Source organism: Heloderma suspectum, chromosome 1, assembly GCF_057233095.1.
Source record: "Heloderma suspectum isolate Gila_16-S chromosome 1, 16-S_ref, whole genome shotgun sequence".
Lineage (NCBI taxonomy): Eukaryota > Metazoa > Chordata > Lepidosauria > Squamata > Helodermatidae > Heloderma > Heloderma suspectum.
Genome location: NC_139458.1, coordinates 329475342 through 329502090, shown reverse-complemented (window position 1 = coordinate 329502090; position 26749 = coordinate 329475342). Strand labels below are relative to the sequence as shown.

The window sequence follows — 26749 nt, the reverse complement described above, 5'->3', positions numbered from 1 at the left end:
CCCACTGGCCATGCTGATTGGGGCTGATGGAAGTTGAAGGAGGCCACCAGGTAGGAGGAGGCGGTGTACACCGGTTGGCACCAACTATCAAGGTTCAGACGAGGCAGCTGGTTGGCCACTGTGTAAACAGAATGCTGGACCAGATGGACTGTGGCCTGATCCAGCACAGCTCTTCTTATGCCCTTAAGGCAAGAGTCTTTCCTTGTCCTGCCAGGAGACACCAGGGACTAAACCAGGGACCTTTTGCATGCAAAGCAGGTGCGCTACCACTGAGCTACAGCCCTTCTGCCATGGTTTTGAAACCAGCCTGGCTTGCTTCCGAGCAAGCAGTGCTACAGGGACGCTGCGCACCCCCCCCCCCCCCGACGAACCACGCGCCCCCGGGCGACACCGACTCCTCCCCCACCCGCTGTTCCTTAGGCTCCATTCTCGGGCCTTTTTTTTTCCGCTTTCAGCCGCGCTCGGCCGCCCCACCCTTCTCCCGGCAAGCTTTGCGCAGCGTATCTCCGCCGTTGCCGTTGCTAGGAGGTCGGTACTGCGAGCGAGGCTGTGCAGGGGGGTTGCTAAGGGCCCCGCTGGAGAGGAAGGCTCAGGGAAGGCGGCGCCCGCGGTCCGCGCCTCGCAGGTGACTCTCGCTTTCTCTCCCCTCCGCCACCCGCGCTCCTCCCCCGGCGTCTGGGAAGGAGGGCGCCGCTCCAGACAGCGACCCGCTGCTGTCTCCCTGCCGCCCGCGTTAAAGGCCCCCTCCGTGCGAAACGGCAAAGCCCCCCCCCTTCTAGCCGAAGGTCGGCTCTTTGAACGCAGCGCTGCGTCTCAAGCGATGCGGCTGAGCTGGCCAAGCCCGATCTTGCGCAGGGTTCTTCGGAAGCGGATCCCGCCTAGTTCAAGGGCGCTTCCTCGCAAGTAAAGCTGTGCATAGCTTGGGATACAATCCTAGGATGCTTGTTTGGGAGTCCGCCCTGTTGAGCTCGGCAGGGTTTACACTGGGTAAACCTAGATCGGATCGGGCTGCAGGTCGGGGAGCGGGCGGGCGCTCTGCCAAGCTGGCCCTGTTTCCACAGCCTCTCTTCAGGCAGCAGCTACTCACCCCCGGCTGGGTTCTGTCCTCTCTCCAGCTTCCTTCGAGGCATGGATTCTAAAGCACTGCAAGGGAGATTTCTCCCCATGTCTAAAGACTGAGAACTTGATAAGGAAAGACAGGATAATGACTTTGAGGCCAGGGTAAGATGGGTACTTACATAATATATTTAGAGGATTGGGCTCCAAAGCAGCCTTCTCCAACCTGCTGCCCTCCAGATGTTTTGCACGTCAACTCCCATCAGCCCCAGCCAGCATGGCCAGTGGTCAGCAATCCTGGGATTTGTAGTCCAAAACATTTGTAGGGCACCAGGTTGGGGAAGGCTGCCCTAATGCAGTGGGATATCTCTAAAGTATGTTGCAGATGAGCTCTGGGTGTATGCCCCGTATTTCCATGCTGGTCTTATGTACTTCTGACAGCTATGTGGCACAACAGTCCAGCTCTCCATGTTCCTTACCTGTTGAATTTAAGTGTGTTGTACAGGGTGGCAAACTTGCAGGAAAAAGGTGGCAAACTTGGGGGTGGGTGGGGAAATTTACCTTTTGAGTTATACTGCATAGATAAGGAGATGGAAATTATGAGGGTTCCAGGGATATGTGGCTAAATTTCCTACTAACTTTCTTGTAGTGTTGCTACTCCTAAAGATGGCCTAAATACTTTTAAATAAATAAAGTACGTTTTTAGCCAGCTCCCATAGTAGTAGTTTCAACCACTGGAATTAGCAGGTAAATTTTTATGCCACAGAAAAAGAACCCCAGTCACTTGCTAATGGCTACAGAGCAAGCTGCTGTTAAAAGCATGAGGGTGACAAGCCATGGTGGGTTGTTGTGTCATGCAAATCCTGACCGATTCCCAGAGGGTGGTTTGTGCGTGCGCAACAAGCCACCCTAACAACTCATGGCTGGGGTGTGTGTGTGTGTGTCTAACCTACAGTGAGTTGGTGCTTCATATGAACCCAGCAGTGCCCACCACTGAGTGTGGGTTGCAGCAAGAGTGGCAGAAAGCCTCTTCCCGAATGCAGAAGTGGCCACTCTTCCTGAGCGCGGCTGTGGCCGCTCTTCGCGGTACAGCTGCAGTTGCTCTTCCCAAGCATGGCCAAGCTGCTTCAAGTGCCCCTTGCCAGTGACAGCCTCTCCAGCTGTGCCAAACGGCACTTTGGAGAGGCTGTCACAGGCTCCCTGGGGTTTTTTAAAAAGAAATTTTCATCATGACATCTGTGTAAAATGGGACCGAAATAACTTTTTTTTTTTTTAACTTTTTCAGCCCCAGGAATGCATGCAAATGTCTCCGTTTTGTTTTGTTGGATTTTCAGAGTTGCAGACTTCAACAGCTCTGACTGTCAAAAATAAAGTCAGGGCCAGAAATATCGGAACAAGGATAACTGTTTTGGCAGTTGGCGTCTGTACACCACCACATTGAAGTTGAAAGGAAACACACCCAGATGGGAGCAAAGTCAGGACTTCCAGCTGTAATTCAAGGGGTTTGACAAAAGTGGGGCACTAATCATTCAGGAAGTACAGCCAGTGGAATACCCCCCCCCCCATCGTTGGTGGCTCATAAGTAATGGAATGAATGGCTGAGAAGCAGCTACAGGTGTGGCCTGTTTCCTGGGTACCCCATGACCAATCAAGCAGATAAAAGGCCTGGAGGTGGTTCTGAGTGTTCCATTTGCATTTGGTAGCTGTTCACTGGAACTCCCAACATGAAGTCCAAAAAGGTGTCCATGCGAGTGAAGGAGGCCATCATTAGGCTGAGGAAACAGACCCATCAGAGAGAGAGCAAAAACAGTGGGAGTGGCCAACACAACAGTTTGGAACATCCTAAAAAAGAAGGAATTAACTGGCAAGCTCAGCAACAGCAAAAGGCCTGGCAGACCACGGAAGACAACTAAAGTGGATGACCACAGAATGCTGCTCATGGTGAAGAGGAACCCTTTCACAACATCTAGCCAGGTCAAGAATGCTCTTGAGGAGGTACCAGGCATGATTGTGAACATCTACAGTCAAGAGACGGCTTTATGAATGTAAATATAGAGGCTTCCCAACAAGGTGCAAACCACTGGTAACGCTCAAGAACAGAAAGGCCAGATTAGCCTTTGCCAGCTAACACCTAAAAAAGCCTACCCAGTTCTGAAATAAGATTCTTTGGACAGATGAAACCAAGATTAACTTGTACCAGAATGATGGGAAGAGAAAAGTATGGAGAAGGAAAGGAACAGCTCCTAATCCAAAGCATAGCATGTCATCTGTCAAACATTGTGGAGGCAGTGTTATGCGTGGGCATGTATGGCTGCCAATGGAACCGGGTCACTGGTGTTTATTGATGACCTGACTGCTGATAAAAGCAGCAGGATGAATTCTGAAGTGTATAGGGCTATACTTTCTGCTCAGATTCTGCCGAATGCTGCCAAACTGATAGGACGCCGCTTCATATTGCAGATGGATAATGACCCAAAACATACAGCAAAAGCTACCCCAGAGTTTCTGAAGGCAAAGAAGTGGGATGTTCTTCAATGGCCAAGTCAGTCACCTGATCTCCACCCAATAGAGCATGCTTTTCACTTCCTGAAGACAAGACTGAAGGCAGAAAGACCCACAAACAAGCAACAGTTGAAGGCAGCTGCAGTGAAGGCCTGGCAAAGCATCTCGAGGGAGGACACTCAGCATTTGGTCATGTCCATGGGTTCTACACTTCAGGCAGTCATTGACTGCAAAGGATTTTCATCCAGGTATTAGAGGCGATCCTTAAATTTGACATTATGTTGGTTTGTTCCATTACTTATGAGCCACCAATGATGGGTGTGTGTGTATGCCACTGGCTGTCCTTCCTGAATGGTTAGTGCCCCACTTTTGTCAAACCCCTTGAATGACAGCTGAAAGTCCTGACTTCACTCCAGTCTGGGTGTGTTTCCTTTCAACTTCAGTGTGGTGGTGTACAGAGGCCAACTGCCAAAACAGTTATCCTTGTTCCGATATTTCTGGCCCTGACTCTATATAGGTTTGCCTTGTCTGTAGCCTTGTATCTTTCAGTTGTCAAACATAAAGGTAACAGACAAGACTAGACTGTATATAGGCTGACTTGACAGCCTTTGACAGTTGATAGGTGGGGAAAGGGGGTCTAGATCACCCCCTTAGCAAGGTTATCCCCAGGGTTTTGCTGTGACCACTTTGGGTGCCCTGCTTCGAGTCCCCACTTGCCCCACCATCCAGCAACTGTTTTTCAGGGTGATACACACGCCACCTCCCTTTTCCATCCCAATTGCATTAACTGCAGCTATTTGGACAGCTACTTCTGGAGAGAAAAAGAGGATGGTGTATATATCTCTATGAAAAACAGTTGCTGCTGACTTGGGGAGGGATGGACTGGAAGGAGGGCACCCCCAAGGGGTGGGGCAACACTTTAAACCATAGGGATCCCCTTGCTAAGTTGGTGATCTTGAGCCCCTTTCCCCACCTGTCAAGCTGTCATAGCTGTTGTACCAGCCTAAGCTGGTAAAAGCGTTAAGCCAGGGTTTAAAGTTGGCGTACGAATCCTGGCTTGTTTGCAAAAATTTAGCCTTAGTTTTATGTCATTGGAAGCTAAGATTAAGCACTGAATCCTGGCTTGTTAACTTGCTCGCACAAAGGGAAGAGCAAAGCTGAGTGCACTCTGCTTGTGCGTGTCTTGACTTATTAAGCCAAGATTTTGGGCTTAGTGTTACGTGTGAACCAGAGCAATGACATGTACTTATTTATTTGATTACATTTTTAATTCTGCCCATGTACATGTTTCCACACATTTCCCATTATAACTTTATAACTAACCTGAGTCCAAGGTTGCTGAATGCATTTACTGGAGGTTGGGCCTGAAGGGCACTCTGGGGATTCTGCTCATGTACTGCCCAGCCTGCTGCATGACTGACTCCCTGTCCGAGGTGCTTGAGGTGGTCTCTGATGTGCGTGTGCAGTCCCCTAACTTATTGGTGTTGGGGGACTTCAACATACATTCAGAGGCTGTCCTCACGGGGTTACCTCAGGCTTCCTGGGAGCTGTACCCTATTCCAACTGGGCCCACCCATGTAGCTGGTCATGCACTAGACCTTGTGTTTGTTTCTGGAGAAGCGGGGAGTGATCTGGAAGTCAGGGGTGTATCCACCACCCCCTCGTAATGGTCAGATCACTATCTGGTGACGTTGGACTTCTCGGTTCCACAACCCCTCCGCAGGGTCCGCGGAGCCCAGGCGTCTTATGGATCCGAATGGATTCCTGAACACGCTTGGGGATTCTTTGGAGCACGTCAACGGCCACTCGGTCGAGACCCTGGTGGGTGGCTGGAATGCCGCAGTCACTGGGGCATTAGATCGGGTGGCTCCGAAACGCCCTCTCCCCCTGAACAGGGCTCAGACTGTACCATTGTTCAATCCACAGTTACGAGCTCTGAAACAGGAGGTGAGACGGCTAGAGCGCCGGTGGCGGAAGTCTCGCTCCAAAGGCGATCAGACACGGGCTAGAGCTGTATCTTCAGCCTATCACGTGTCGATGAAGGCAGGAAAAAAGGAATATTATGCTGCCTGTATCGTGTCTGCAGAGTGCTGACCCAGGAGGCTGTTCCAAGTGGTCTGAAGCCTGGTTGGTCCAGTTGCTCCGGAACCACTGGCGCATTCTAAGGCCTACTGTGAGACTTTGGCAATCCACTTTGTGGATAAAATTGATCGGACCAGAGTGTTATTCTGTGTGCCGTGGATACAGTTAGCGAGCGAGAGGTGGCCTGTGGCAAACTGGTTTTGTGGGATCAGTTCCAGCTTCTTTCTTCTGATGAAGTGGACGAGGTGCTTTCATCTGTAAAGCCGACCACCTGCTTACTTGATCCTTGCCCATCTTGGCTCATTATGAGTTGCAGGGAGAGATTGGGTGAGGGGATCAGGGTGGTGATGAATGGCTCCCTTGAGGAGGCAGTGATAAGACTGGTCTTAAAGAAGCCGTCCTTGGATCCCCAAGTTTTGAACAACTTTTGCCCAGTATCCAATCTGCCATTTTTGGGCAAGATCATTGAGCGAGTTGTGGCGATGCAGTTGAAAGCGCACTTGGAAGAAGCTGATTGCATGGGACAGAAATGGCTTTGGTCGCCTTGGTGGATGATATGAGGAGGGCTTTGGATAGGGGTGAATGCGCCTTCCTTTTTCTCCTCGACCTCTCAGCGGCTTTTGATACCGTTGACCACAGTATCCTCCTGGAGTGCCTGGAGAGGATGGGCACTGGAGACGTTGTATTACGGTGGTTCTGGTCCTTCCTCTCTGGCAGGTACCACAGGGTAGCACTGGCAGAGGAGATTTCGGACCCGTGGCTGCTCACTTGTGGGGTGGCACAAGGTTCCATCCTTTCCCCGATGCTATCTAGCATCTATGTGAAGGTGCTGGGGGCTATCATCAGGAGGTTTGGGGTGCAGTGTCATCAATATGCAGATGACATGCAGCTCTACCTCTCGTTCAAATCTTCAGGGTTGGCCATAGAATCCCTGTCCAAATGTCTGGAGACGGTGAGTGGCTGGATGGGGAGGAACAAGCTGAAGCTGAACCCTGACAAGACCGAGGTACTTTTGGTGGGAGACAAGAGGAGGTTGGGGGATGTTGACCTGGTGTTGAATGGGGTATGGCTACCCTTGAAAGACCAGGTCCGCAGCCTGGGGGTCATTTTGGACTCCCAGCTGTCCATGGAGGCTCAGGTGTCAGCTGTGAGCTGGACAGTGCTGTACCAACTCCATCTGATACGACGGCTACACCCCTACCTTCCCGACCATCTCCTCCCATCAGTAGTACATGTCCTGGTCTCCAAGAGGCATGTACTATGGAGAGGCATACACTACAGTCTAGACTAATGTAATGTGCTCTACATGGGGTTCCCCTTGAAGATGGTTTGGAAGCTGCAGCTGGTGCAGAATGCGGCAGCTCACCTGATTAAAGGCAGCCGCTGCCGTGATCACATCACTCTGGTGTTGCACTGGCTACCAGTTGTTTTCTGGGCCAAATTCAAGGTGTTGTTTTTGACCTTTAAAACCCTGTGCGGTTCTGGCCCAGCCTATTTCAAGGAGCGCCTCCAGCAACACGAGGCAGGCCGCTCAACAAGATCAGCCTTGGATGGCTTTCTCTCTGTCCCATCAGCCAGGACAGCAGGCTGTTGAGGATGAGGGAGAGGGCCTTCTCTGTGGTGGCCCCCACTCTGTGGAACTCCCTCCCTAGGGAACTCCGCCATGCCCACTCTTTAATGAGCTTCTGCCTCGCATTGAAAACATGGTTGTTCAGGCAGGCATTTGGGGTGGGTTAAGGTATTTTAGATGATGTTTATTTATTTATTTATTTCATTTCTATACCGCCAAGTAGCCGAAGCTCTCTGGGCGGTTCACAAAAATTAAATCCAAGCAACACACAATAAAACAATTTAAAATATACAGAACATTAAAACCACAATATAACAATACAACCACAATAAAACCTAGCAGCAGTGCAGTAGTTTAAAATACAGATTTAAAACAGCAAAGATAAAAATTTAGAAAGCTAAAATGCCTGGGAAAATAAAAAGGTCTTCACCTGGTGCCGAAAGGAATACAATGTAGGCGCCAGGCGAACCTCACTAGGGAGCTCATTCCAGAGCCGGGGTGCCACAGCAGAAAAAGCCCTCCTCCTAGTAGCCATCCGCCTCACTTCCTTTGTCAGGGGCTCACGGAGAAGGGCCGCTGATGATGATCTTAAGGTCCGGGCAGGCACATATGGGAGGAGGCGATCCTTCAGGTAATCTGGCCCCAAGCCGTTAAGGGCTTTGAATGTTAACACCAGCACTTTGAATCGGGCCCGGAAATGGACTGGCAGCCAGTGCAGCTGGAAAAGTACTGGTGTAATATGAGCTCGCAGGCCAGTCCCTGTTAACAACCTTTCTGCCCTATTTTGGACCAGCTGAAGCTTCCGGACCGTTTTCAAAGGCAGCCCCATGTATAACGCATTGCAGTAATCCAGACGAGAAGTTATCAGAGCATGGATCACTGTAGCTAGGCTATCTCTGTCCAGATAAGGGCGTAGTTGGTATACCAGCCTAAGCTGATAACAAGTGCTCCATGCCACTGAGTTCACCTGTGCCTCAAGTGACAGTTCTGGATCCAAGAGCACCCCCAAACTACAAACCTGATCCTTTAGGGGGTGTGCAACCCCCTCCAGAACAGGTTGAATATCACCTAGCTGGGCAGACGAACCACCCACTAACAGTACCTCCGTCTTGTCTGGATTGAGTTTCAGTTTATTAGCCCTCATCCAGTCCATTACCGTACCCAGGCACTGATTCAGAACAGTCACTGCCTCACCTGGTTTTGATGTAAAAGAGAGGTAGAGCTGGGTGTCATCTGCATATTGATGGCACCTCAGCCCACACCTCCGGATAACCTCCTCCAGCGGTTTCATGTAGATGTTAAACAGCATGGGGGATAAAATAGAGCCCTGTGGAACCCCATGGCACAATTGCCATGGCACAGAGCAGTAATCCCCCAGCACCACCTTCTGGAATCAGCCATCCAAGTAGGAGCGGAACCACTGTAGTGCAGTGCCTCCTACTCCCAACCCAGACAACCTATCCAGAAGGATACCATGGTCGATGGTATCGAAAGCCGCTGAGAGGTCCAGGAGAATCAACAGGGTCGCACTCCCCCTGTCCCTCTCCCGGCAGAGGTCATCCCACAGGGCGACCAAGGCAGTTTCCGTTCCAAAACCAGGCCTGAAGCCCGATTGAAATGGATCTAGATAATCCGTTTCATTCAACAGTGCCTGGAGCTGTTCTACAACCACCCGCTCAAGCACCTTGCCCAGGAAGGGGATGTTGGCCACTGGCCTATAATTGTTAACATACTCTGGGTCCAGGTTAGGCTTTTTCAGGAGTGGTCTAATTACTGCCTCTTTTAAAGCAGCAGGCACCACTCCCTCTCTCAAGGAGGAATTTACAACCTCCTGGACCCAGCCGGACAACCCCTCCTTGTTTGATTTAATAAGCCATGAAGGGCAAGGGTCAAGCACACAAGTGGTCGATCGGACTTGGCTAAGCACCTTGTCCGCATCCTCAGGCCTCAGTAACTGAAACTCATCCAATAAAACTGGACCAGACGGTGCTCTGCACGCCTCTACCAATGGAACTGCATTAATGGTGGTGTCCAATTCATGACGAATCTGAGCGACTTTATCCTCAAAGTGCCGCGCAAACTCGTCACAGCGTGCTACCGAGGGTTCCACCGTCTCTCTTCCTGGCCCAGAATGTAACAGGCCACGAACCACTCGGAAAAGCTCCGCTGGACGACACTGAGAAGATGCAATGCTGGTGGAAAAGAACTGTCTCTTTGCCACCCTCACCGCCACAGAGTAGGCGCGATAGTGGGCTCTTACCTGTATTCGGTCAGACTCAGCACGACTTTTCCTCCACCTGTGTTCTAGCCGTCTCCCCTCTTGCTTCATTTCCCTCAGCTCAGGTGTATACCAAGGAGCTGGCCGGGCTCTGCTCAGAGGGAGAGGGCGCTTGGGCGTGATCGTGTCAACCGCCCGAGTCATCTCTGCATCCCACAGAGCGACCTGGGCTTCGACAGGAGCACCAGCCATACCAGCAGGAAAATCCCCCAGAGCCTTCTGGAATCCATCGGAATCCATTAATCTCCGGGGGCGGACCATTTTAATAGGTCCCCCACCCTTGCAGAGGGGAAAGGCTGCCAGGAGTCTAAACCTCAGCAGGAAGTGATCTGACCATGACAAAGGGACAGATGTTAATTCCTCCACTTTCAGATCACCTTCCTCCTGCCCAGTCGAGAAAACCAGATCAAGCATGTGTCCTTTTGTATGCATTGGGCCGATGACATGTTGGGACAGCCCCATGGTTGTCATGGCGGCCATGAAGTCCTGAGCCGCCCCGGATACAGCGGCCTCGGCATGGAAGTTGAGATCCCCCAGGACCATCATCCTAGGGGTCCTCAACACCAAGTCCAAGACCACCTCCGTCAGCTCAGGCAGGGAGTCTGATGGGCAGCGGGGTGGGCGGTACACCAACAGAATCCCCAATCTGTCCCGGGTACCCAACACAAGGTACAAACACTCAAGATCTGCGCTCGAATGAGCAGGAAGCCTGGAGAGGGAGATTGAATTCCTATAGACCATGGCAACCCCCCATACCCGACCCTCAAGTCGGTGTTGGTGCTGCACCGAGTACCCAGGAGGGCACAGCTGGGAGAGAGTGACCCCTCCCAGTTCCCCCACCCAGGTCTCAGTAATACATGCCAGGTCAGCCCCCTCATCCACAATCAAATCATGGATGAGGGAGATTTTATTTTGGACCGACCTGGCATTCAGCAGCAGCACCACCAGACCCGAGGGCAGACTGGTGAGGCTGCCAGGAACCACCAGGTTGGGGGAAGAACCAGAAGAGGGGACAGCTGTAAGGTGTCTAGCCCCTCTTCTCCTCATCTGGCCTGTTAATCCCCCAACGCCATACCTCCCCCTGCCCGTGACCACAGTTATGGTGGCACCTCTCTGACTCCCTGAGTTGTCCAATAGTCCTCCCAGGCACATATTAAAATGTTAAGATATAAATGGCACAACAGTTTAAAAGAATATAAAAGATAAAAGAGTTAAAAGAGAACAGCAGCTAAGAAGGAGCAGATAAAGTCCACGTTTGCCCCTTTCCCCTTGTCTTTAAAGCTGCTGCCCTCTGCTGCCACTATTTCCTGCTGGTATTGTGGCTGCTGGTGTCTCTGGAGAAGCAGGTGGGTAGGTCTTCAGGTCCTACGCGACTCCAAGTGTGACGCTAAGTGCTCCTTCCCGCACAGCCTCTGGCAGCCCCGCCTTAAGTACCTGTGGGCGGGGGCAGAAGCAGGCTCAGGATCACCCGGTGCAGCTGCTGGCTGGTCCTCCTTTCCCAGGCTCCTGATGTTTTAATGTGTAATTTTACTGTTTTAAATTGTATTGTTGTACATTGCCCAGAGTGGCCGGGTAAGAAAATAGATAGATAGACAGACAGACAGATAGGCTGAGACGATATTTGACCCGTCAGTGGATCATTGTACTAATAGTAATTCTTTCTTGGCTTGTCTGCCAGGACTGTGGATAGTGGTAATATGGGGAGATGAGTATAACGGATTAGACTAAGATTTTTTAAGAGAGTAGCAAATGGAGAAACTGTACATGCCTGTGACTTCCTGAGCAGTGAGAAGTTTGCTAATTCTCTTTAGATGAGAGAGCATTAGAAATGTACTGTGTCTTTGTAATATCTGTTTTATTTACAAATATACAAGTACATCTTACTGGAAACAAATAGCTTGGTACAGCAGGCAGCAAATCTGCAGATCTTGCAGCAGTATCTTTATAGAATATTTTTAGATCGCCCTTCTATTCAATGAGGACTTGAGGCAATGTACAAATAAATGAATAAAGTACATGAACTACAAAAAGCTGAACAACTTTTTGTACTATAAAACCATAGATTAACAGTAAAATTGGAGAGCAATACTAACTATTAAAGAGTCAGTGGAATAATATTGTCTTTACTAGCCATCTAAAGGAGAATAAAGAGGAGGCTAAGCAGCATAACCTCCCTGCGGGGGGAGTTCCACAACTGGGATGCTGCTATGTGAAAGGACCTGACTCAAGTGCCCACCATTATGGACATAGGAAGCTGCCTTATACGGAGTATAAGGCAGTATAAGACCATTGGTCCATCCAGCCCAGTATTGTCAACACTGACTAGCAGTGGTTTTCCAGGATTTCAGGCAGGAATTTTTCCAGCTGTCCCTGCAGAAGCTGAGGGTTGAACCTGGGACCTTTTGCATGCAAAGCGTGTGCTCTGCAACTGAGCTACAGCTTCTCCCTTAAGCAACTTCTGTCACAGCCAATTCCATTCAAAAGTCCAGCTGGCTGCATCCAAAACCTCTCAGCTCTCTTTGCCTCTGTCCAAAATCAATCTTCTAGTGCCTCTTGATGTCACTGATGTTTTCCCAAACTAGTGGATTTCAAATTCCTAAGGCTGGCAAAATATTCCAGGACTCAAAGAACACGTAAAGCCTTTTTGTTATGTCCTTGATCAGCCATCAGGTTTGTCAGACCAAAACCGTACTCATAGGCCCATTCATGTTAATGTAAGCAGCCAATAACAACTTCTTTAAAAACTACATTAGATAGTTTATAATGATAAGCCTGTGGTCACTGCTGCCTGAGAGAAAGATAAAAGGAAAACAAGAGTTGAAACTACAAATCCAAACATTATTAGTAACAATATTCTTTGTTCTTTAGCTAATAATTATAGCATAAAATCACAATTAGAATTTTGTACTGATACTATTGCTACAAAGGGTTAACTAGGCCGTGTTTTCTTTTGGTCCAAACTGTAAAAATGTAGTGTGCATGTAGGTAGATACTGAGAAGTAAGTAAATGTGGGGGTACACTTGTGTGTATATCATTGGGTTTCTCCAAATAATCATAGTATTATTTGTACTGTATCTGTGCTAAATGCACAGGATATTTAGCAATCACTAAATTGGATCCTGGAGATGCAGAGCATTGTTACTTCTATGTTTATTTCTTTATGTTTCTTTCTACAGATGGCTCATTTTTCTAGTGAAGATGAAGCTCTTTTGCAGTCTATGCTCAGACAGTTACTGCAAAGCGTCAAAGAAAAAATCACAGGAGCGCCATCAGTCGAGTGTGCAGAAGAGATTTTGCTACATTTGGAAGAAACTGATGAAAATTTTCACAAGTAAGGGTTTTCCTTTATTTTAGTGTTGTTGACAGTGTTGAGTGAATTTAATGGTGACTGCTGATCTATGAGGGGAAGCTCTCTTTTGTAGATAGTGGCTGTCAGCAATGTTCTTGATTGCTGGTTGTCAGGACATTTCTGGTACCTCTACAAGTCAGTTAATTTAAAAACATAGATGTTGCAATCATGCAGATGTCTTTTTAAATCATGGTCAGCTTATACAAATGTTACCTATCCTCACTTGCTTATACATCATAGAGCAATATGAACAGTGGTTCATGCTACTCAGATGCAAGGAATTATTGTTGTCTAGTGTCTGTGGGAAGTGGCTAACTGTAAGCTACTTTGATACAGGAATGTACTGAGAAATCTGTATAAATCTTCTTTGGGGCATTATGTTCAACAGTTCAGTGTTATGAACTGCTGTTTTCAAGGCATTGGAGACATGGCATAAGGTTTATCCTCAAAGTTTGCTTTCTCCTTGTGTTTCATAATTTTGTGATGTTCAGCCATAGGATTGTGCACACTATGGACTTTTTAAAAAAAGTATGAAAAAAGACTCTCATAATTTTCAATTGGAAGATAGGGCCCAATTAAATTCTATTAAACCTTGGTGGGAATTAAATACCTAGTTTTTGTTCACCTCTGAAAATCTACCCCCATGTTTTTATTTACTAACCTTTCAAGAAGCCTTTACAAAATTCATTGAAGATTCTAGCAGTAGCCTGATGAAATACATTTTACATAATGTTAAAAGCTATTTGATATACAAGAACATAAAGTAAGTTATATTTTAATTGTTACAGCTACGAATTTGTGAAATATCTTAGACAATATATAAATAACATCCTGGGCTCTGTAATAGAAGAAGAAACCGAGAAATGTACTTCAGCACAAAGTCAGGGTGAAGGATCTGGCTATGATACACTTGTACAGCATGTTACGAAAAAGACTAGAGAATCAAACGAGTAAGTACACGTACAAATGCATATAAAACTCCATTTTCCAAAGAAAAAGACTTGCGTAGCTGCTCTTTCCTCATTTTTGAATTTCAGTTCCTGATAGTCTCCTTCTAAAATCTTATCACTTTCATGGTAATCATAACTCTTTTGAAATATCGGTTTCTGATTTCATGTTGTTCATATTAATGCCTTGCTTATCAGTTCGCTGTTGTCTTTAAATATTTGAAGAAAAATGCTTACGGTGCAAAATGCGTAACTTTTGTGGGCCCTCAAACTCAAATAAGCATGCCTTTTAAACTTCATACATATTGTATCCTAAGAGTTCTGTGCTTTCAGAATGTGCTTCGCCTTTGTTCAAAAAAGTATGTTTGGTATTTTGGGGGAAATGGCATGGTCCATGTCCATTAAACTTATAGTTCTGCAGTGTAATCCTATGCTCGTTTTACTCTAAAGTAAGTCCCACTATGTTCAGTGGGGCTTTCCTTAAGCTAAGCATGTGTAGGATTGTGGCCAAAACTGGACAGTATGGATGGGACAGAGAAGTTGGGAAAGAATATATCTTGCTTAAAAATGAATTCAGCTGGATTTGAAAAGTAAGCATGCTACATCACTGTATTTATGCACAAAAAGTTAATCATATTTCAGGAAGATTTTATAAAATATCCCTGGAAAAAACAGTGTAATACATGCCATTAATGGTCTGCAAGGCTTCCCAAAAATGGCCATTTGGTGTGGTTCGTCTACTTGTTGTAGTAATTTTAACTTCTGCATCTCCGGTTTTAAAAGAAATACTTAAAGTACTTTATTGCAGAATACCTGATTGTAACAAATTAGAGATGTACAAGTAGACCTATTTGAAAGATTTTATTTACTCATTATTTATATATCTTACCTTAAGAAGGGGCTTGAGAAGGGATTGCAGTCTGTTGCCTGACTTAGAGTCGTACAGGTGTTCCCATCAAAAGTAAGACTTCTGCCAAATGGGATTTTCCCTATTCAGTGTGATGTCAGTGGCAGCACCATAGGGATGTGGGGAGAAAGTCTGTCCTTGACGTTGCATTAATTGGAGTATGGCAGTGGCATGTGCATGGTGGTACATTTGCGCACATAGATGATGGTCTCTGGATTAGGGTTTATGTTTTATGCTTGTCTGAAATATCTGGCAATAATACCAAAATTAGAGCTCTATTATAAAACGTTATGAACTGATAATGTAATGTAAAGAAACAAATGTGTTCAATAAATACTAGTTAAGGAAATGTTTCTGTCAGATCTGATAACTATAGTTTTGTACTGAACACAATATTATGGGAAAAGGTGGATCGCTTTTAATATAATCAAACAGATAACCTTCAGGCGGTTGGAACATACAAGATGAATGCAGAACTTCCAAGGGCAAAAGGGACCCCTTGTAAGAATTTTCAGTGAACCTCTAATGATGAGATCAATCTTAGGAACGTTTTAATAGTAATTTCAATGATATGTGGATGGCCTTGTTCTGCAAGAGGAAATTAGAAATGTCATTGTGGGAAACTTTGTTACTTAATCAGTGTTTAATTGCTTTTATAAATTAATGTGTGGGCTGCTGTATTTTTAATAAGCCATTTATTTACATTTAGGAACTGCATGTCAGTTTTGAGCTAACCACACAAGGTTCTCTTTTTTTTCATGAAAGAAATAATTTATTAGAAAGCACAGATAAATCTTATCTTCTAGTCATGGAACATTCATGCCCGTAGGGAGCCTTTGTTTATATAATGCCCTAAAACATTGTTTCGGATTCTGAAATCTCATTTTTGGGGGCAACTTTTAAAGGTCTGCCTGTCTTTCTGACTTTTTCAAAAACACATTCTGCACATTGATTAGGAAGACAGAGTGTAAGTGGATAAATGGCGTAAAATCCAACGTTAAGTCCTAGTTAGAGTAGACCCATTGAAATGAATGAGACTTAAATTAGGCATGACTAACTTAAGTCCTATTCATTTCAATGGGCCTACTCTAACTAGGACTTAACGTTGGATTTTACCCATATACTTTTCGTAGTACATTCTGGAAACTGATGTTAAAAAGCATTTCAAATGTTGTGGTCATGGAGGGAACTCTTTAAAATATGTAGAATTTGATCTGTCGCAAGCCTAAAAATCAAAGTCAGCCTTGGCTGTGTTTAAAAAAAAAAAATGGAACTTGGTGACCAGAGTGTATTTTCCTGCTTCCATTTGTCCTTGATGCTGATATTATCTTGGTTACCTCTAGTCTGCACCAGTTGTTCCACCTGATTTTTATCTGAATGTACAGCAGTTTGCTAGGGCAGTCTGTTTCTTTTCCCCTGTCCCAATTAATGCTCCATTGCCACTTTTTTCTGGTATGAAAGTACCTCATTAAATGGGTACTAAGACTTGGTATGTTTTTCTTCATGTTTGTTTGGACAACAGTCATCCCTGAATTTAACATCCTAGCCATTTTTTCAAAAGTCTGTATGTATGGGGAAATGCCGAAAAAGCAGAACTAGAACCTGAAGGGATTAACAAAAAACAAACCACAATGCATGAATGTATGGGTAGTCCTCATGAGAAATACAAAACCTAAAAAATACTTATCATTTCAAAATATTGCTTTTGTAATGCTTAACGTATATGCCTGTATTCTGACAAACATGTTAGAATCCAAATGTGTGTGTTCTGTTTTAAAAACGGGGGATTTTTAAAATAAATGCTAGGAAATGCATACCGTGGAGGTAATCTATCCCATTGTCAGCCTCATCTTAAATTTGTTTGCTTGGAAATAATTTCTTTCGACCTCAAAATGAGTTAGGCTGTCATCCTATATGTGCTTCCCTGAGAGTTAGTCCCACTGAACTCAGTGGAGCTTGCTTCACAGTGGTCATCTGTGGGATTGCACAGTTTCTCCCTAGTGACAGTGCATTCCTAGACAGAACTAAGTTCAAATAGTTTCAATGGGATATGCTTCCAGTATGTGTAGGCTGTCAGCCTGTGCATAATACAATTTATGCATTTTAGTCTGTTTGGTTTTTGTTTACTTTGAAGATATAGAGAAATGATGCATTCTTTGAAGAATGTCATGATGGTTGTGGTTGAATCTCTGATTAACAAATTTGAAGAAGATCAGATGCGCTATAAGGAGATGCAAAGAAAAGTGAGAGCAGAACAGCACAGCAGTTACTATGCAGATAACTGTTCTGATAGCGATTCTTCCTTTAATCAGGTATGAAACTGTACTATAAAGGATTTATGTGTATATGAGAGAGTGTTCACATCTGTGCAGCAGTCTTTAAGCTGTCATTTCTAAATACTCTCAAACTGGAGTTAATGAAGAGCCCAAGAAGGTTTCTGTGATTTCATTTTGGTGTTTCTGCTGTTCAGTGCTGATGAAATCAATGAAAAGTTGTTTTGCTGGACTTGAGACTGTATTTTCTTTAAATTGTTATTTAAAAATCAATGAACAAAATGTATTCCATTTAGATCAAGGGCTAGAGGCCTATTGGTTTTTATGGCTCCGTATTGTCTGAACTGAAAGCTAGAATACATATAGTTGTATCTGAGGGCAGTTTGGGTGTACAGAAACTCTGAGGCACACATAAAGTTTCCTATCAGCTGCAGTGTAGAAGGCAGATCTGTTCATATACATCCACTGTGTCCACAGGGCTACCCCCAGTATTGAAGTTAATGAATCATATTTGAGTACTTTGCGGGGGAGTAGAGTGCCTAATCCAAGCTACATTAAAATCTTTGATTTCTCCTTGATGTCTGGGGGCAGCTCTCACTTCTGTTCCAGGGGACAAACATGTCCCCAAATTAGATTACTGCAATGCACTCTAAGTGGGGCGGCCTTTGAAGACTTTGGAAGCTGCAGTTTGTACAAAATACGGTGGCCAGATTGATAGAAGGGACCAGATGTTCTGCATGTGGAACATCAATACTGGCCCTTTGCGCTGGCTGCTTGTACATTTCTGAGCCCAATTCACAGTGCTGGTTTTGACCTATAATGCCTTACACGGCTCAGGACTGCAATACCTGATGGACTATCCTTCCCAGTATGACCCCACCCATACGCTACCATTATCTTCTGAGGCCCTCCTCCAAGTGCCGCCTCTGAGGGAGGTTTGGAGGATGGCAACAAGGGAGAGGGCCTTCTTGGTGGTGGACCCCAGATTGTGGAATGCTATCCCCAGTGAGATCCACCTGGCCCCAACACTGTCATCTTTTTAGTGCCAGATCAAGACTCTCAGGCATTTCACAGAAGATGATTACGCTTTTTAATGGGTCCCTGGATTTTTTTTGTGTATTGTTTAGAATTGTTTTTATATTTTTGTATGTTAATTGTTTTATATTATGTCATTATATTGTAATTTTATGGTTTTAATCTTTGTAAACCACTGGAAGCCTTTGGCTATTAGGTAGTCTAGAAATGTAATAAATCAATGAATGAATGAAAATAGCTTCTCAGCTTGAACTGGGAAATGACCTCCTCAGACAATAATAAAAAACTTTCTATCCTTTTTATTTCTGTATGTCTTTGCCTCCCTCCTTCTTGTACAGCCATCATTCCAGTCTCCTTCCCACCCCATTGTTAGTTCTTTCCCTCTTTGTCTGTCAGCATTCTGTGTAATTGAGTTCTCCTTGGGTTGTTTTCCCCCATTAGTTTTTTTCCCCCTGAAGATTTTTGTACCCCTGCAAATCCCAGGGTTATCCCAAGTCTGCTGATATCTCCTTTTGTACATGGGTTACACGTTAGGCTACGTTCACATGAGTGTGGGGAAACTTGAATTGGTATTAGAAGGAATGATGTTTTTTTCCAAAATGTCATGTATATTTTTACACCAATTGCTATGGCAGACCACTTTTTTTTTTAATAATTAAAGTGAGGTAATTTTTTTCTCCTTACTTTTGATAATTAAAACACACACTCTTTAATATTTCAGTAAGATAACGTGAATCCCTTAAAGAAAATTTCATATCACTAATGGCTAATTACCATAGCTATTAATTTTTCATTCTAATAGGATTTAGTTAATGAGCATTTTACAATGTGTTGCAGAGTTATACATTCATGAATCAAGAACAATTACAGCTACTTGTTGAAAGGCTTGATCCTGCACAGCCTAAAGAGGTGAGTCTAAAAAAGCAAGCATTTTGGTATAGAACTGTTCTCTCCCTTTCCCCCAGTTTTTGTTTTGGCACACCTTAAGCTCATGTTGCATGGGTTAACTGACTCTCATTCTGGTGAGGCTATTCTTACTGTTCTGTTCTCATCCTGGTATGAAAATTACAACTTCCCATTTGGGAACAAAGCAGGATAGAAGTGTTGAAACCAGGAGTGCAAGAGGGAAGGCGCATATGGGTACACAGCTTGTCCTGGAGATGATAAACCATGGTTTTATTGATCATTATGTCTGAACCAGACCTTTATATAAGGCCTTTATCTCCTTTGGCCTCTATAAACTGATAAGTGTGGGAAATTTGCAATTTCAATTTATAGGCAATAGGGAAAATAGCATTGATTTAATTATTGTACTAAAGTCTCAGCAGATGTTTTATTATGAAGTTTTAATGTATTATGTAGCTTCCTCTTATTTTCCTGTTTGACTTTGTATTTATTAGTGTTTTTTGTGGGACATGGCTAGGACACAAAGAGTATAGAAATTTCCCCTTCTCACCATAGTCCTTCATCCCACATCAAATGCTGCTCATATTGGCATATGACACAGCCTTATACCGAGTCTGATTATTGGTCCATCCAGCCCAATATCATCTACTTTGATTGATAGCGGCTCTCTGGGGTCTCTGTCAGATTTCTTTCCCATTACCTGCTACCTGTCTCTTTCTTTTTTTAACTGAAGACTCCATGGATTGAACTTGGGGTACTCTGTATGCAAAACATGTATTCTGCCACTGAGGAGGATTACATGGCCATTAGCAGCAGTTTTTCAGGCGGCACAAGGAGCTGTTATAGAGGAGCTTTCTGGACATATGTATTGTGTGCAGTGTATTTCATTGACCATTACCCTGACATCTTGGCTCAAGATGCAATTTTGGTTCTGGAAGATTTCTGGTTCTAGTTCTAAATTGGTGTCTGATGTTGGTAATGGACTGGATGAGGGCAAACAAATTTAAGCTTAATCCGGACAAGACAGAGTGGGCCTGGTCAAAAGACAGATCAAAGAATAGGGATTCAACCTGGGCTGGTTGGGGTTACACTCCTCTTGAAGACTCAGACTTGCATTTTGGGTGTGACTCTTGGACTTGGCCCTGAACCTGGCTGCCCAGGTCTCAGCAGTGGCCAAGAGTCTGTTTGCACAGCTGAGGCTAGCGCTTCATCTGTACCCATTTCTAGAGATGTCTGCTCTGGTCGCATGCCTTCGTTACATCCCATTGGGACTACTATGACATGCTGTAGATGGAGCTGTCTTTGAAAATTGTTCAGAAACATCACCTGGTCTAGAATGTCATGCAGACAGATTCTTAACCAAGGCCAGTTACAGGGAGTGTGTGACTCCCTTGTTACAGCAGTTTCACTGGCTACTCATCTGTTTCTGGGCAGAATTCAAAGTGCTGGTTATGACCTATAAAGCCCTATATGGCTTGGGACCAGGCTATCAGTCCGCCCATATGAGCCTGCCCTGTCCTTAAGATCTCCTGGAAAGGCCCTTCTTTTAAGACTGCCACCATCAGAGGAACATTTGGTGGTGACACAAGAGAGGGCCTTTTTGGTGGCCGTTCCCAGGCTGTGGAGCTCCCTTCCAAGGAAGCTAGGTTTGCTCCCTGTCTGCTAATCTTCTGACATCTGGCAAAGATCACTTTTTTCAAGAAGGCCTTTGGCCTGTAAGTGGGTCTGTGGGTTGAGTGCTGTTTTTATTTTGTAATATGTTTTTATTATTTTAATTTACTTTTAATCTATTTTAAATTGTTTTTGTAAGCTGCCTTCAGTGCCATTTTTTGGTAGAATGGCGATGTATAAATTAATAAATACTTACCAACCATAGCCTTTGCTGCAGGCTTCTACTACACTTTATTACGATAATACCATTTTTTCACCCACGTCTCAACCTTGATATTGCAGGTGCGCCAGGAAGCCATGCAGACATTGTGTTCTGCACCTCCGTCTGATATATTAAACTGTGAGAGCTGGACTAATTTACGTAAACATCTTGCAACAGCACTCTCAGATCCTGATTCCAGTTTCAGTGTAAGCACTCATAAAATTATGTATTTAGAGTTTTTTTTTTTTTCTTTTAGAGGAACACATTTCTTAATGGATACTTAGTGTTGTGTTACACATTTGTTGTAAGGGTGTTACCATTGAATTAGGAAGTATGTGGGACTGTAAGAAACCCTTTGGCTTTTAAGATGGTGAGGGATTCCTGGGAAGATCTGCTCTCCTTAAAGGCAACCTCAGGGATTGAGGGAGACCATATTTTAGTATGACCTGTTTACAGCCTGGGGTGTGTGTGTATGTATAAGTTGAAGTGCTTCAGCTGTAAATCCATGGTGTGTTATTCAAGCATAATAATTTTCAGCCATTGGACAATATGCCATTTAGAATGGAAATCTAGAGGCTATAGCTGTATCTAACACAGCCTTCCCTAATCTGGGGCTGTCCAGATATTTTGGATTAGAACTCCCATAATTTCTGTCCATTGACCATGCTGTCTGGGGCTTCTGGGACTTGTAGTCCAAAACATCAGGAGGGCACCAAGTTGGGGAAGGATGACCTAGTGTATGTTAGTGTAGCTGCGGGAGTCAGTGTGGTGCAATAGTTAGTTTCAGACTAGAACTGGGGAGACCCAGGTTCAGATCCCCACTCAGCCATGAAACTCTCAGCCTATAATACCCTCTAAGCCTAACTTACCTCACAAGGTTGTTGCAAGGATAAATGGGGGACCATGTGTGGCACCTTCAGCTTCTTTGAGGAAAGACGGTATATAAATGAAATAAAATAAGTCTCTGACGTTCTTTATAACATATTCTAACATCTGACTCTTGTGCAGATTTGGTTAGCATCATGTAAATAAGATTACATGAACCTAGCTTTAATTCTTAATTTTACAGGACAAAGTTTTGAAATTCTATGCCAAGACATTTTCTTCCTCTCCACTAAATATGACAAGGGAACTCTATACGAGTTTAGGTAAGTTTATTAAGGCTGGAATCCTGTACATCTTTGTTGTTGTTGTTGTTGTTCAGTCGTTCAGTCGTGTCCGACTCTTCGTGACCCCATGGACCATAGCACGCCAGGCCTTCCTGTCCTGCGCTCTCTCCCGGAGCGTGCTCAAGTTCATATTCATTGCATCCGTGATGCTATCTAGCCATCTCATCCTCTGCCGTCCCCTTCTCCTTTGGCCTTCAGTCTTTCCCAGCATCAGGGTCTTTTCCAGGGAGTTTTCTCTTCGCATTAGGTGGCCAAAATATTGGAGCTTCAGCTTCATTATCTGTCCTTCCAATGAGCACTCAGGGTTGATTTCCTTTAGGATGGACTGATTTGACCTCCTTGCAGTCCAGGGGACTCGTAAGAGTCTTCTCCAGCACCACAGTTCAAAAGCATCAATTCTTCGGCACTCAGCCTTCCTTATAGTCCAGCTCTCACAGCCATACATTACTACTGGGAAAACCATAGCTTTGATTAGACGGACCTTTGTCGGCAAGGTGATGTCTCTGCTTCTTACTATGCTGTCTAGGTTGGCCATAGCTTTCCTCCCAAGGAGCAAGCGTCTTTTAATTTCATGGCTACAGTCACCGTCTGCGGTGATCTTGGAGCCCAAGAAAGTAAAATCTGTCACTGCTTCCATTTCTTCCCCTTCTATATGCCAGGAAGTGATGGGGACAGATGCCATGATCTTAGTTTTTTTAATGTTGAGTTTCAAACCAGCTTTTGCACTCTCCTCTTTCACCCTCAACAAGAGGCTCTTGAGATCCTCTTCGCTTTCTGCCATTAGGGTGGTATCGTCTGCATATCGGAGGTTGTTGATAATTCTCCCAGCAATCTTAATTCCGACCTCTGATTCATCCAACCCGGCATTTCTCATGATGTACTCTGCATATAAGTTAAATAAGCAGGGTGACAATATGCAGCCTTGTCGTACTCCTTTCCCAATTTTGAACCACTCGGTTGTTCCATGTCTGGTTCTTACTGTTGCTTCTTGACCCTCGTATAGGTTTCTCAGGAGACAAGTAAGGTGGTCTGGTACTCCCATCACTTTAAGAATTTGCCACAGTTTGTTGTGATCCACACAATCAAAGGCTTTAGTGTAGTCAATGAAGCAGAAATAGATGTTTTTCTGGAATTCTCTTGCTTTCTCCATGATGCAGCGAATGTTGGCGATTTGATCTCTAGTTCCTCTGCCTCTTCGAAACCCAGCTTGTACTTCCGGTAGTTCTCGGTTCGCATACTGCTGAAGCCTAGCTTGTAGGATTTTGAGCATCACCTTGCTGGCATGTGAAATGAGTGCAATTGTGCGGTAGTTTGAACACTCTTTGGCGTTGCCCTTCTTTGGAATTGGAATGTAAACTGACCTTTTCCAGTCTTGCGGCCACTGTTGAGTGTTCCAGATTTGTTGGCATATTGAATGCAGCACTTTAACAGCATCATCTTTTAGGATTTTAAATAGCTCGGCTGGAATACTGTCATCTCCGCTAGCTTTGTTGTTACTAATGCTTCCTAAGGCCCACTTGACTTCACTCTCTAGGATGTCCGGCTCAAGTTCAGTGACCACACTATCATGGCTATCAGGGACATTCAGATCTTTCCTGTATAGTTCTTCTGTGTATTCTTGCCACCTGTTCTTAATCTCATCTGCTTCTGTTAGGTCCCTGCCTTCTTTGTCCTTTATCATGCCCGTCTTTGCACAAAACGTTCCCTTGAGATCTCCAATTTTCTTGAAGAGATCTCTAGTCTTTCCCATTCTGTTGTTTTCCTCGATTTCTTTGCATTGTTCATTTAAGAAGGCCTTCTTGTCTCTCCTTGCTATTCTCTGGAACTCTGCATTCAGTTGGGTATATCTTCCCCTTTCTCCCTTGCTTTTCACTTCCCTTCTTTCCTCAGCTACTTGTAAAGCCTCATCAGACAGCCACTTTGCTTTCTTGCATTTCTTTTTCTTTGGGATGGATTTCGTTGCTGCCTCCTGAACAATGTTACGGACCTCCGTCCATAGTTCCTCAGGCACTCTGTCTATCAGGTCTAATCCCTGAAATCTATTCCTCACCTCCACTGTATATTCATCAGGGATATGATTTAGGTCATACCTGAACGGTTTAGTGGTTTTCCCGACGTTCTTCAATTTAAGCCGAAATTTTGCAAGAAGCAGCTCATGATCTGAGCCACAGTCAGCTCCAGGTCTTGTTTTTACTGACAGTATGGAGCTTCTCCATCTTTGGCTGCAAAGGACATAATCAATCTGATTTCGATATTGACCATCTGGTGACGTCCATGTGTAGAGTCGCCTCTTGTGCTGTTGGAAAAGAGTGTTTGCTATGATCAACATGTTCTCTTGGCAAAACTCTATTAGCTTTTGTCCTGCTTCATTTTGTACACCAAGGCCATGCCTGCCTGTTATCCCGGTGATTTCTTGACTTCCTACTTTAGCATTCCAATCCCCTATGATGAAGAGGACATCTTTTTTTGGTGTTAGTTCTAGAAGGTGTTGTAGGTCTTCATAGAACCGATCAACCTCAGCTTCTTCGGCCTCAGTGGTTGGGGCATAGACTTGAATTACTGTGATGTTGAATGGTTTGCCTTGGATTCGTACTGAGATCATTCTATCATTTTTAAGATTGTACCCCAGTACTGCTTTTCCCACCCTTTTGTTGACTATGAGTGCTACTCCATTTCTTCTAAGGGATTCTTGCCTACAATAGTAGATATGATGGTCACCTGAATTAAATTCGCCCATGCCTGTCCATTTTAGTTCTCTGATTCCCAAGATGTCGATGTTCAATCTTGCCATCTCATGTTTGACCACCTCCAGCTTACCTTGATTCATTGATCTGACATTCCAGGTTCCTAAACAATATTGTTCTTTACAGCATCGGATTTTCTTTTCACCACCAGACACATCCACAGCTGAGTGTCCTTTCGGGTTTGGCCCAGCCGCTTCACTCTTTCTGGTGCTACTTGGAAATACCTTCTGCTCTTCCCCAGTAGTATATTGGACACCTTCTGACCTGAGGGTCTCATCTTCCGGCGTCATATCTTTTAGCCTTGTGATACGTTCCATGGGGTTTTCTTGGCAAGAATACTGGAGTGGGTTGCCATTTCCTTCTCCAGTGGACCACATTTTGTCAGAACTCTCTGCCATGACCTGTCCGTCTTGGGTGGCCCTGCACGGCATAGCTTATGGCTTCACTGAGTTACACAAGCCCCTTCGCCACAACAATGGGAGTAATTCCCATTGAAGGCGGTGGTGCTAACTTCAGAGTAAACATGCATAGGATTGCACTGCACATCATACTGACAACATGTTTGTTTTCTGATGCCAACAACCACTATTTTAATTTGCCTCCTAAATTAATTGGCAATTATTTTTCTCTTTCCAGCAAAGTACTTAGAGCTGTACTTCCTTTCTGAAGATAATTATGTTCCTACCATATCAATGGGTATTGACATAAGCAACCCAGATGTAATTCGTTTACTTAAAAAGGTACAGACCAAGTTTCCCGTACTTCTTTTTCTGATTTAAGATGTTTTCCATCAGGTCTTTTTAAAAGTAAAGCAATCTTTTATCCTTTTATTCATAGATACGTCTGTTAAATGAGTACCAAAGGGAAGTCCCATCTTTTTGGATTCGACATCCAGAAAAGTATGTTACAATTCTGTAGTTACCCTCTGTTTTAATTTGCCCCTTGTGACTTCATTGTGATTGACTAAATACTAAATTACGGTATGCTAGACGTTTGTCTTTAGTTTAAGTGAGCAGTTATTCCATCTGTTTTCCAGCACAGGCGATTTATGTACCAGTGTTAGTCTTAGGTAAATGTAATAAGGTCCCTTACCTCAAAAACTCAGCTAACTACCTTCTTTTGTGCCATTTAACCTATGCTAGCGATTGCCTTCAAGTTATTGGTTTAAAGATGAACTCTGTACAGATGCCACTTCTGTTTCCTGACTTTTGTTTGGTAATTTAGGCGGCAATCCTATGCACACATACCTAGAATAAGTCCCATAGAACTCAGTGGGGCTTATTTTTGAGTAGACATGTATAGGATTGTACTGCCGCTTTTCATTTGTGGTCTTGCCTACATTTGAGTATGAACAATGACATTGTGCCTAATCTAAATTCTTCTTGCAATTTAACTCCACGGTGTATTCACTCTTTCCCAATAAGCATATTCACAGTATTGCAGTTCTGCACTTTATAAATTTTGTAATCCTCTTTTGAAGGTGACTTCCTTTTAGTGGTGTATAGATAAAATAGTGCCTACGTTTTGTAGACTTTTAAATCCACATTATTCTTAGTAAAGTTGGATGTATTAAAATGCATTTTTTCTTTTCCAATATCTTTTTTTAATGATACAAAGTTTTAAATATGAATGGCATCAGTACCAGTGCTGTGATTTTATTTAATAGCTCTTTCTTTATAATATGTGTTAAATAATCTTTTTTTAATTGTTTTAAATTGTTGTACGCCACCATGATGGCTTTTAGCAAACAAGGCAGTATATAAATACTATTAATAATAAATAAACATATTTAGGTATATGGAAGAAATAATGGAGAGTACCCTATCACTTCTGTCACTAAAGCATGAATTAAGCCCTGCTGTGTCTGCAGTATCTTTGGATCCGGTATACTTCTTGGCTCTGGTAGATCTCAAAGCTGTCTGGTTTAAAAAATGGATGGTAAGAAAATTTATATGTTTTACTTATTGCATTTTGTTTTGTTAGTTCTTCAGGGTTATTACTTTGCTGATAACGCAAGAGATAGAAGGTAAAAGAAAACAGAACATGCAAAATGATCC

General features: G+C 44.3%; 1 protein-coding gene across 4 annotated transcripts in view; it reads left to right on the top strand.

Annotated features, from left to right (window-relative positions):
* Positions 1-517: 517 nt before the first annotated feature.
* Positions 518-26749, top strand: part of TBC1D32 (TBC1 domain family member 32) — a 95111-nt gene continuing 68879 nt past the window's right edge. For all 4 annotated transcript variants that reach the window (XM_084827416.1, XM_084827415.1, XM_084827413.1 and 1 more), the window contains exons 1-10: positions 518-625; positions 12666-12820; positions 13627-13788; positions 16827-17004; positions 18838-18909; positions 20860-20985; positions 21849-21927; positions 25329-25432; positions 25530-25591; positions 26486-26630. In XM_084827416.1, coding sequence (XP_084683542.1) covers positions 12666-12820; positions 13627-13788; positions 16827-17004; positions 18838-18909; positions 20860-20985; positions 21849-21927; positions 25329-25432; positions 25530-25591; positions 26486-26630 — 1083 coding nt within the window. In that variant the 5' untranslated portion in view covers positions 518-625. The remainder of the gene's footprint in view (positions 626-12665; positions 12821-13626; positions 13789-16826; positions 17005-18837; positions 18910-20859; positions 20986-21848; positions 21928-25328; positions 25433-25529; positions 25592-26485; positions 26631-26749) is intronic.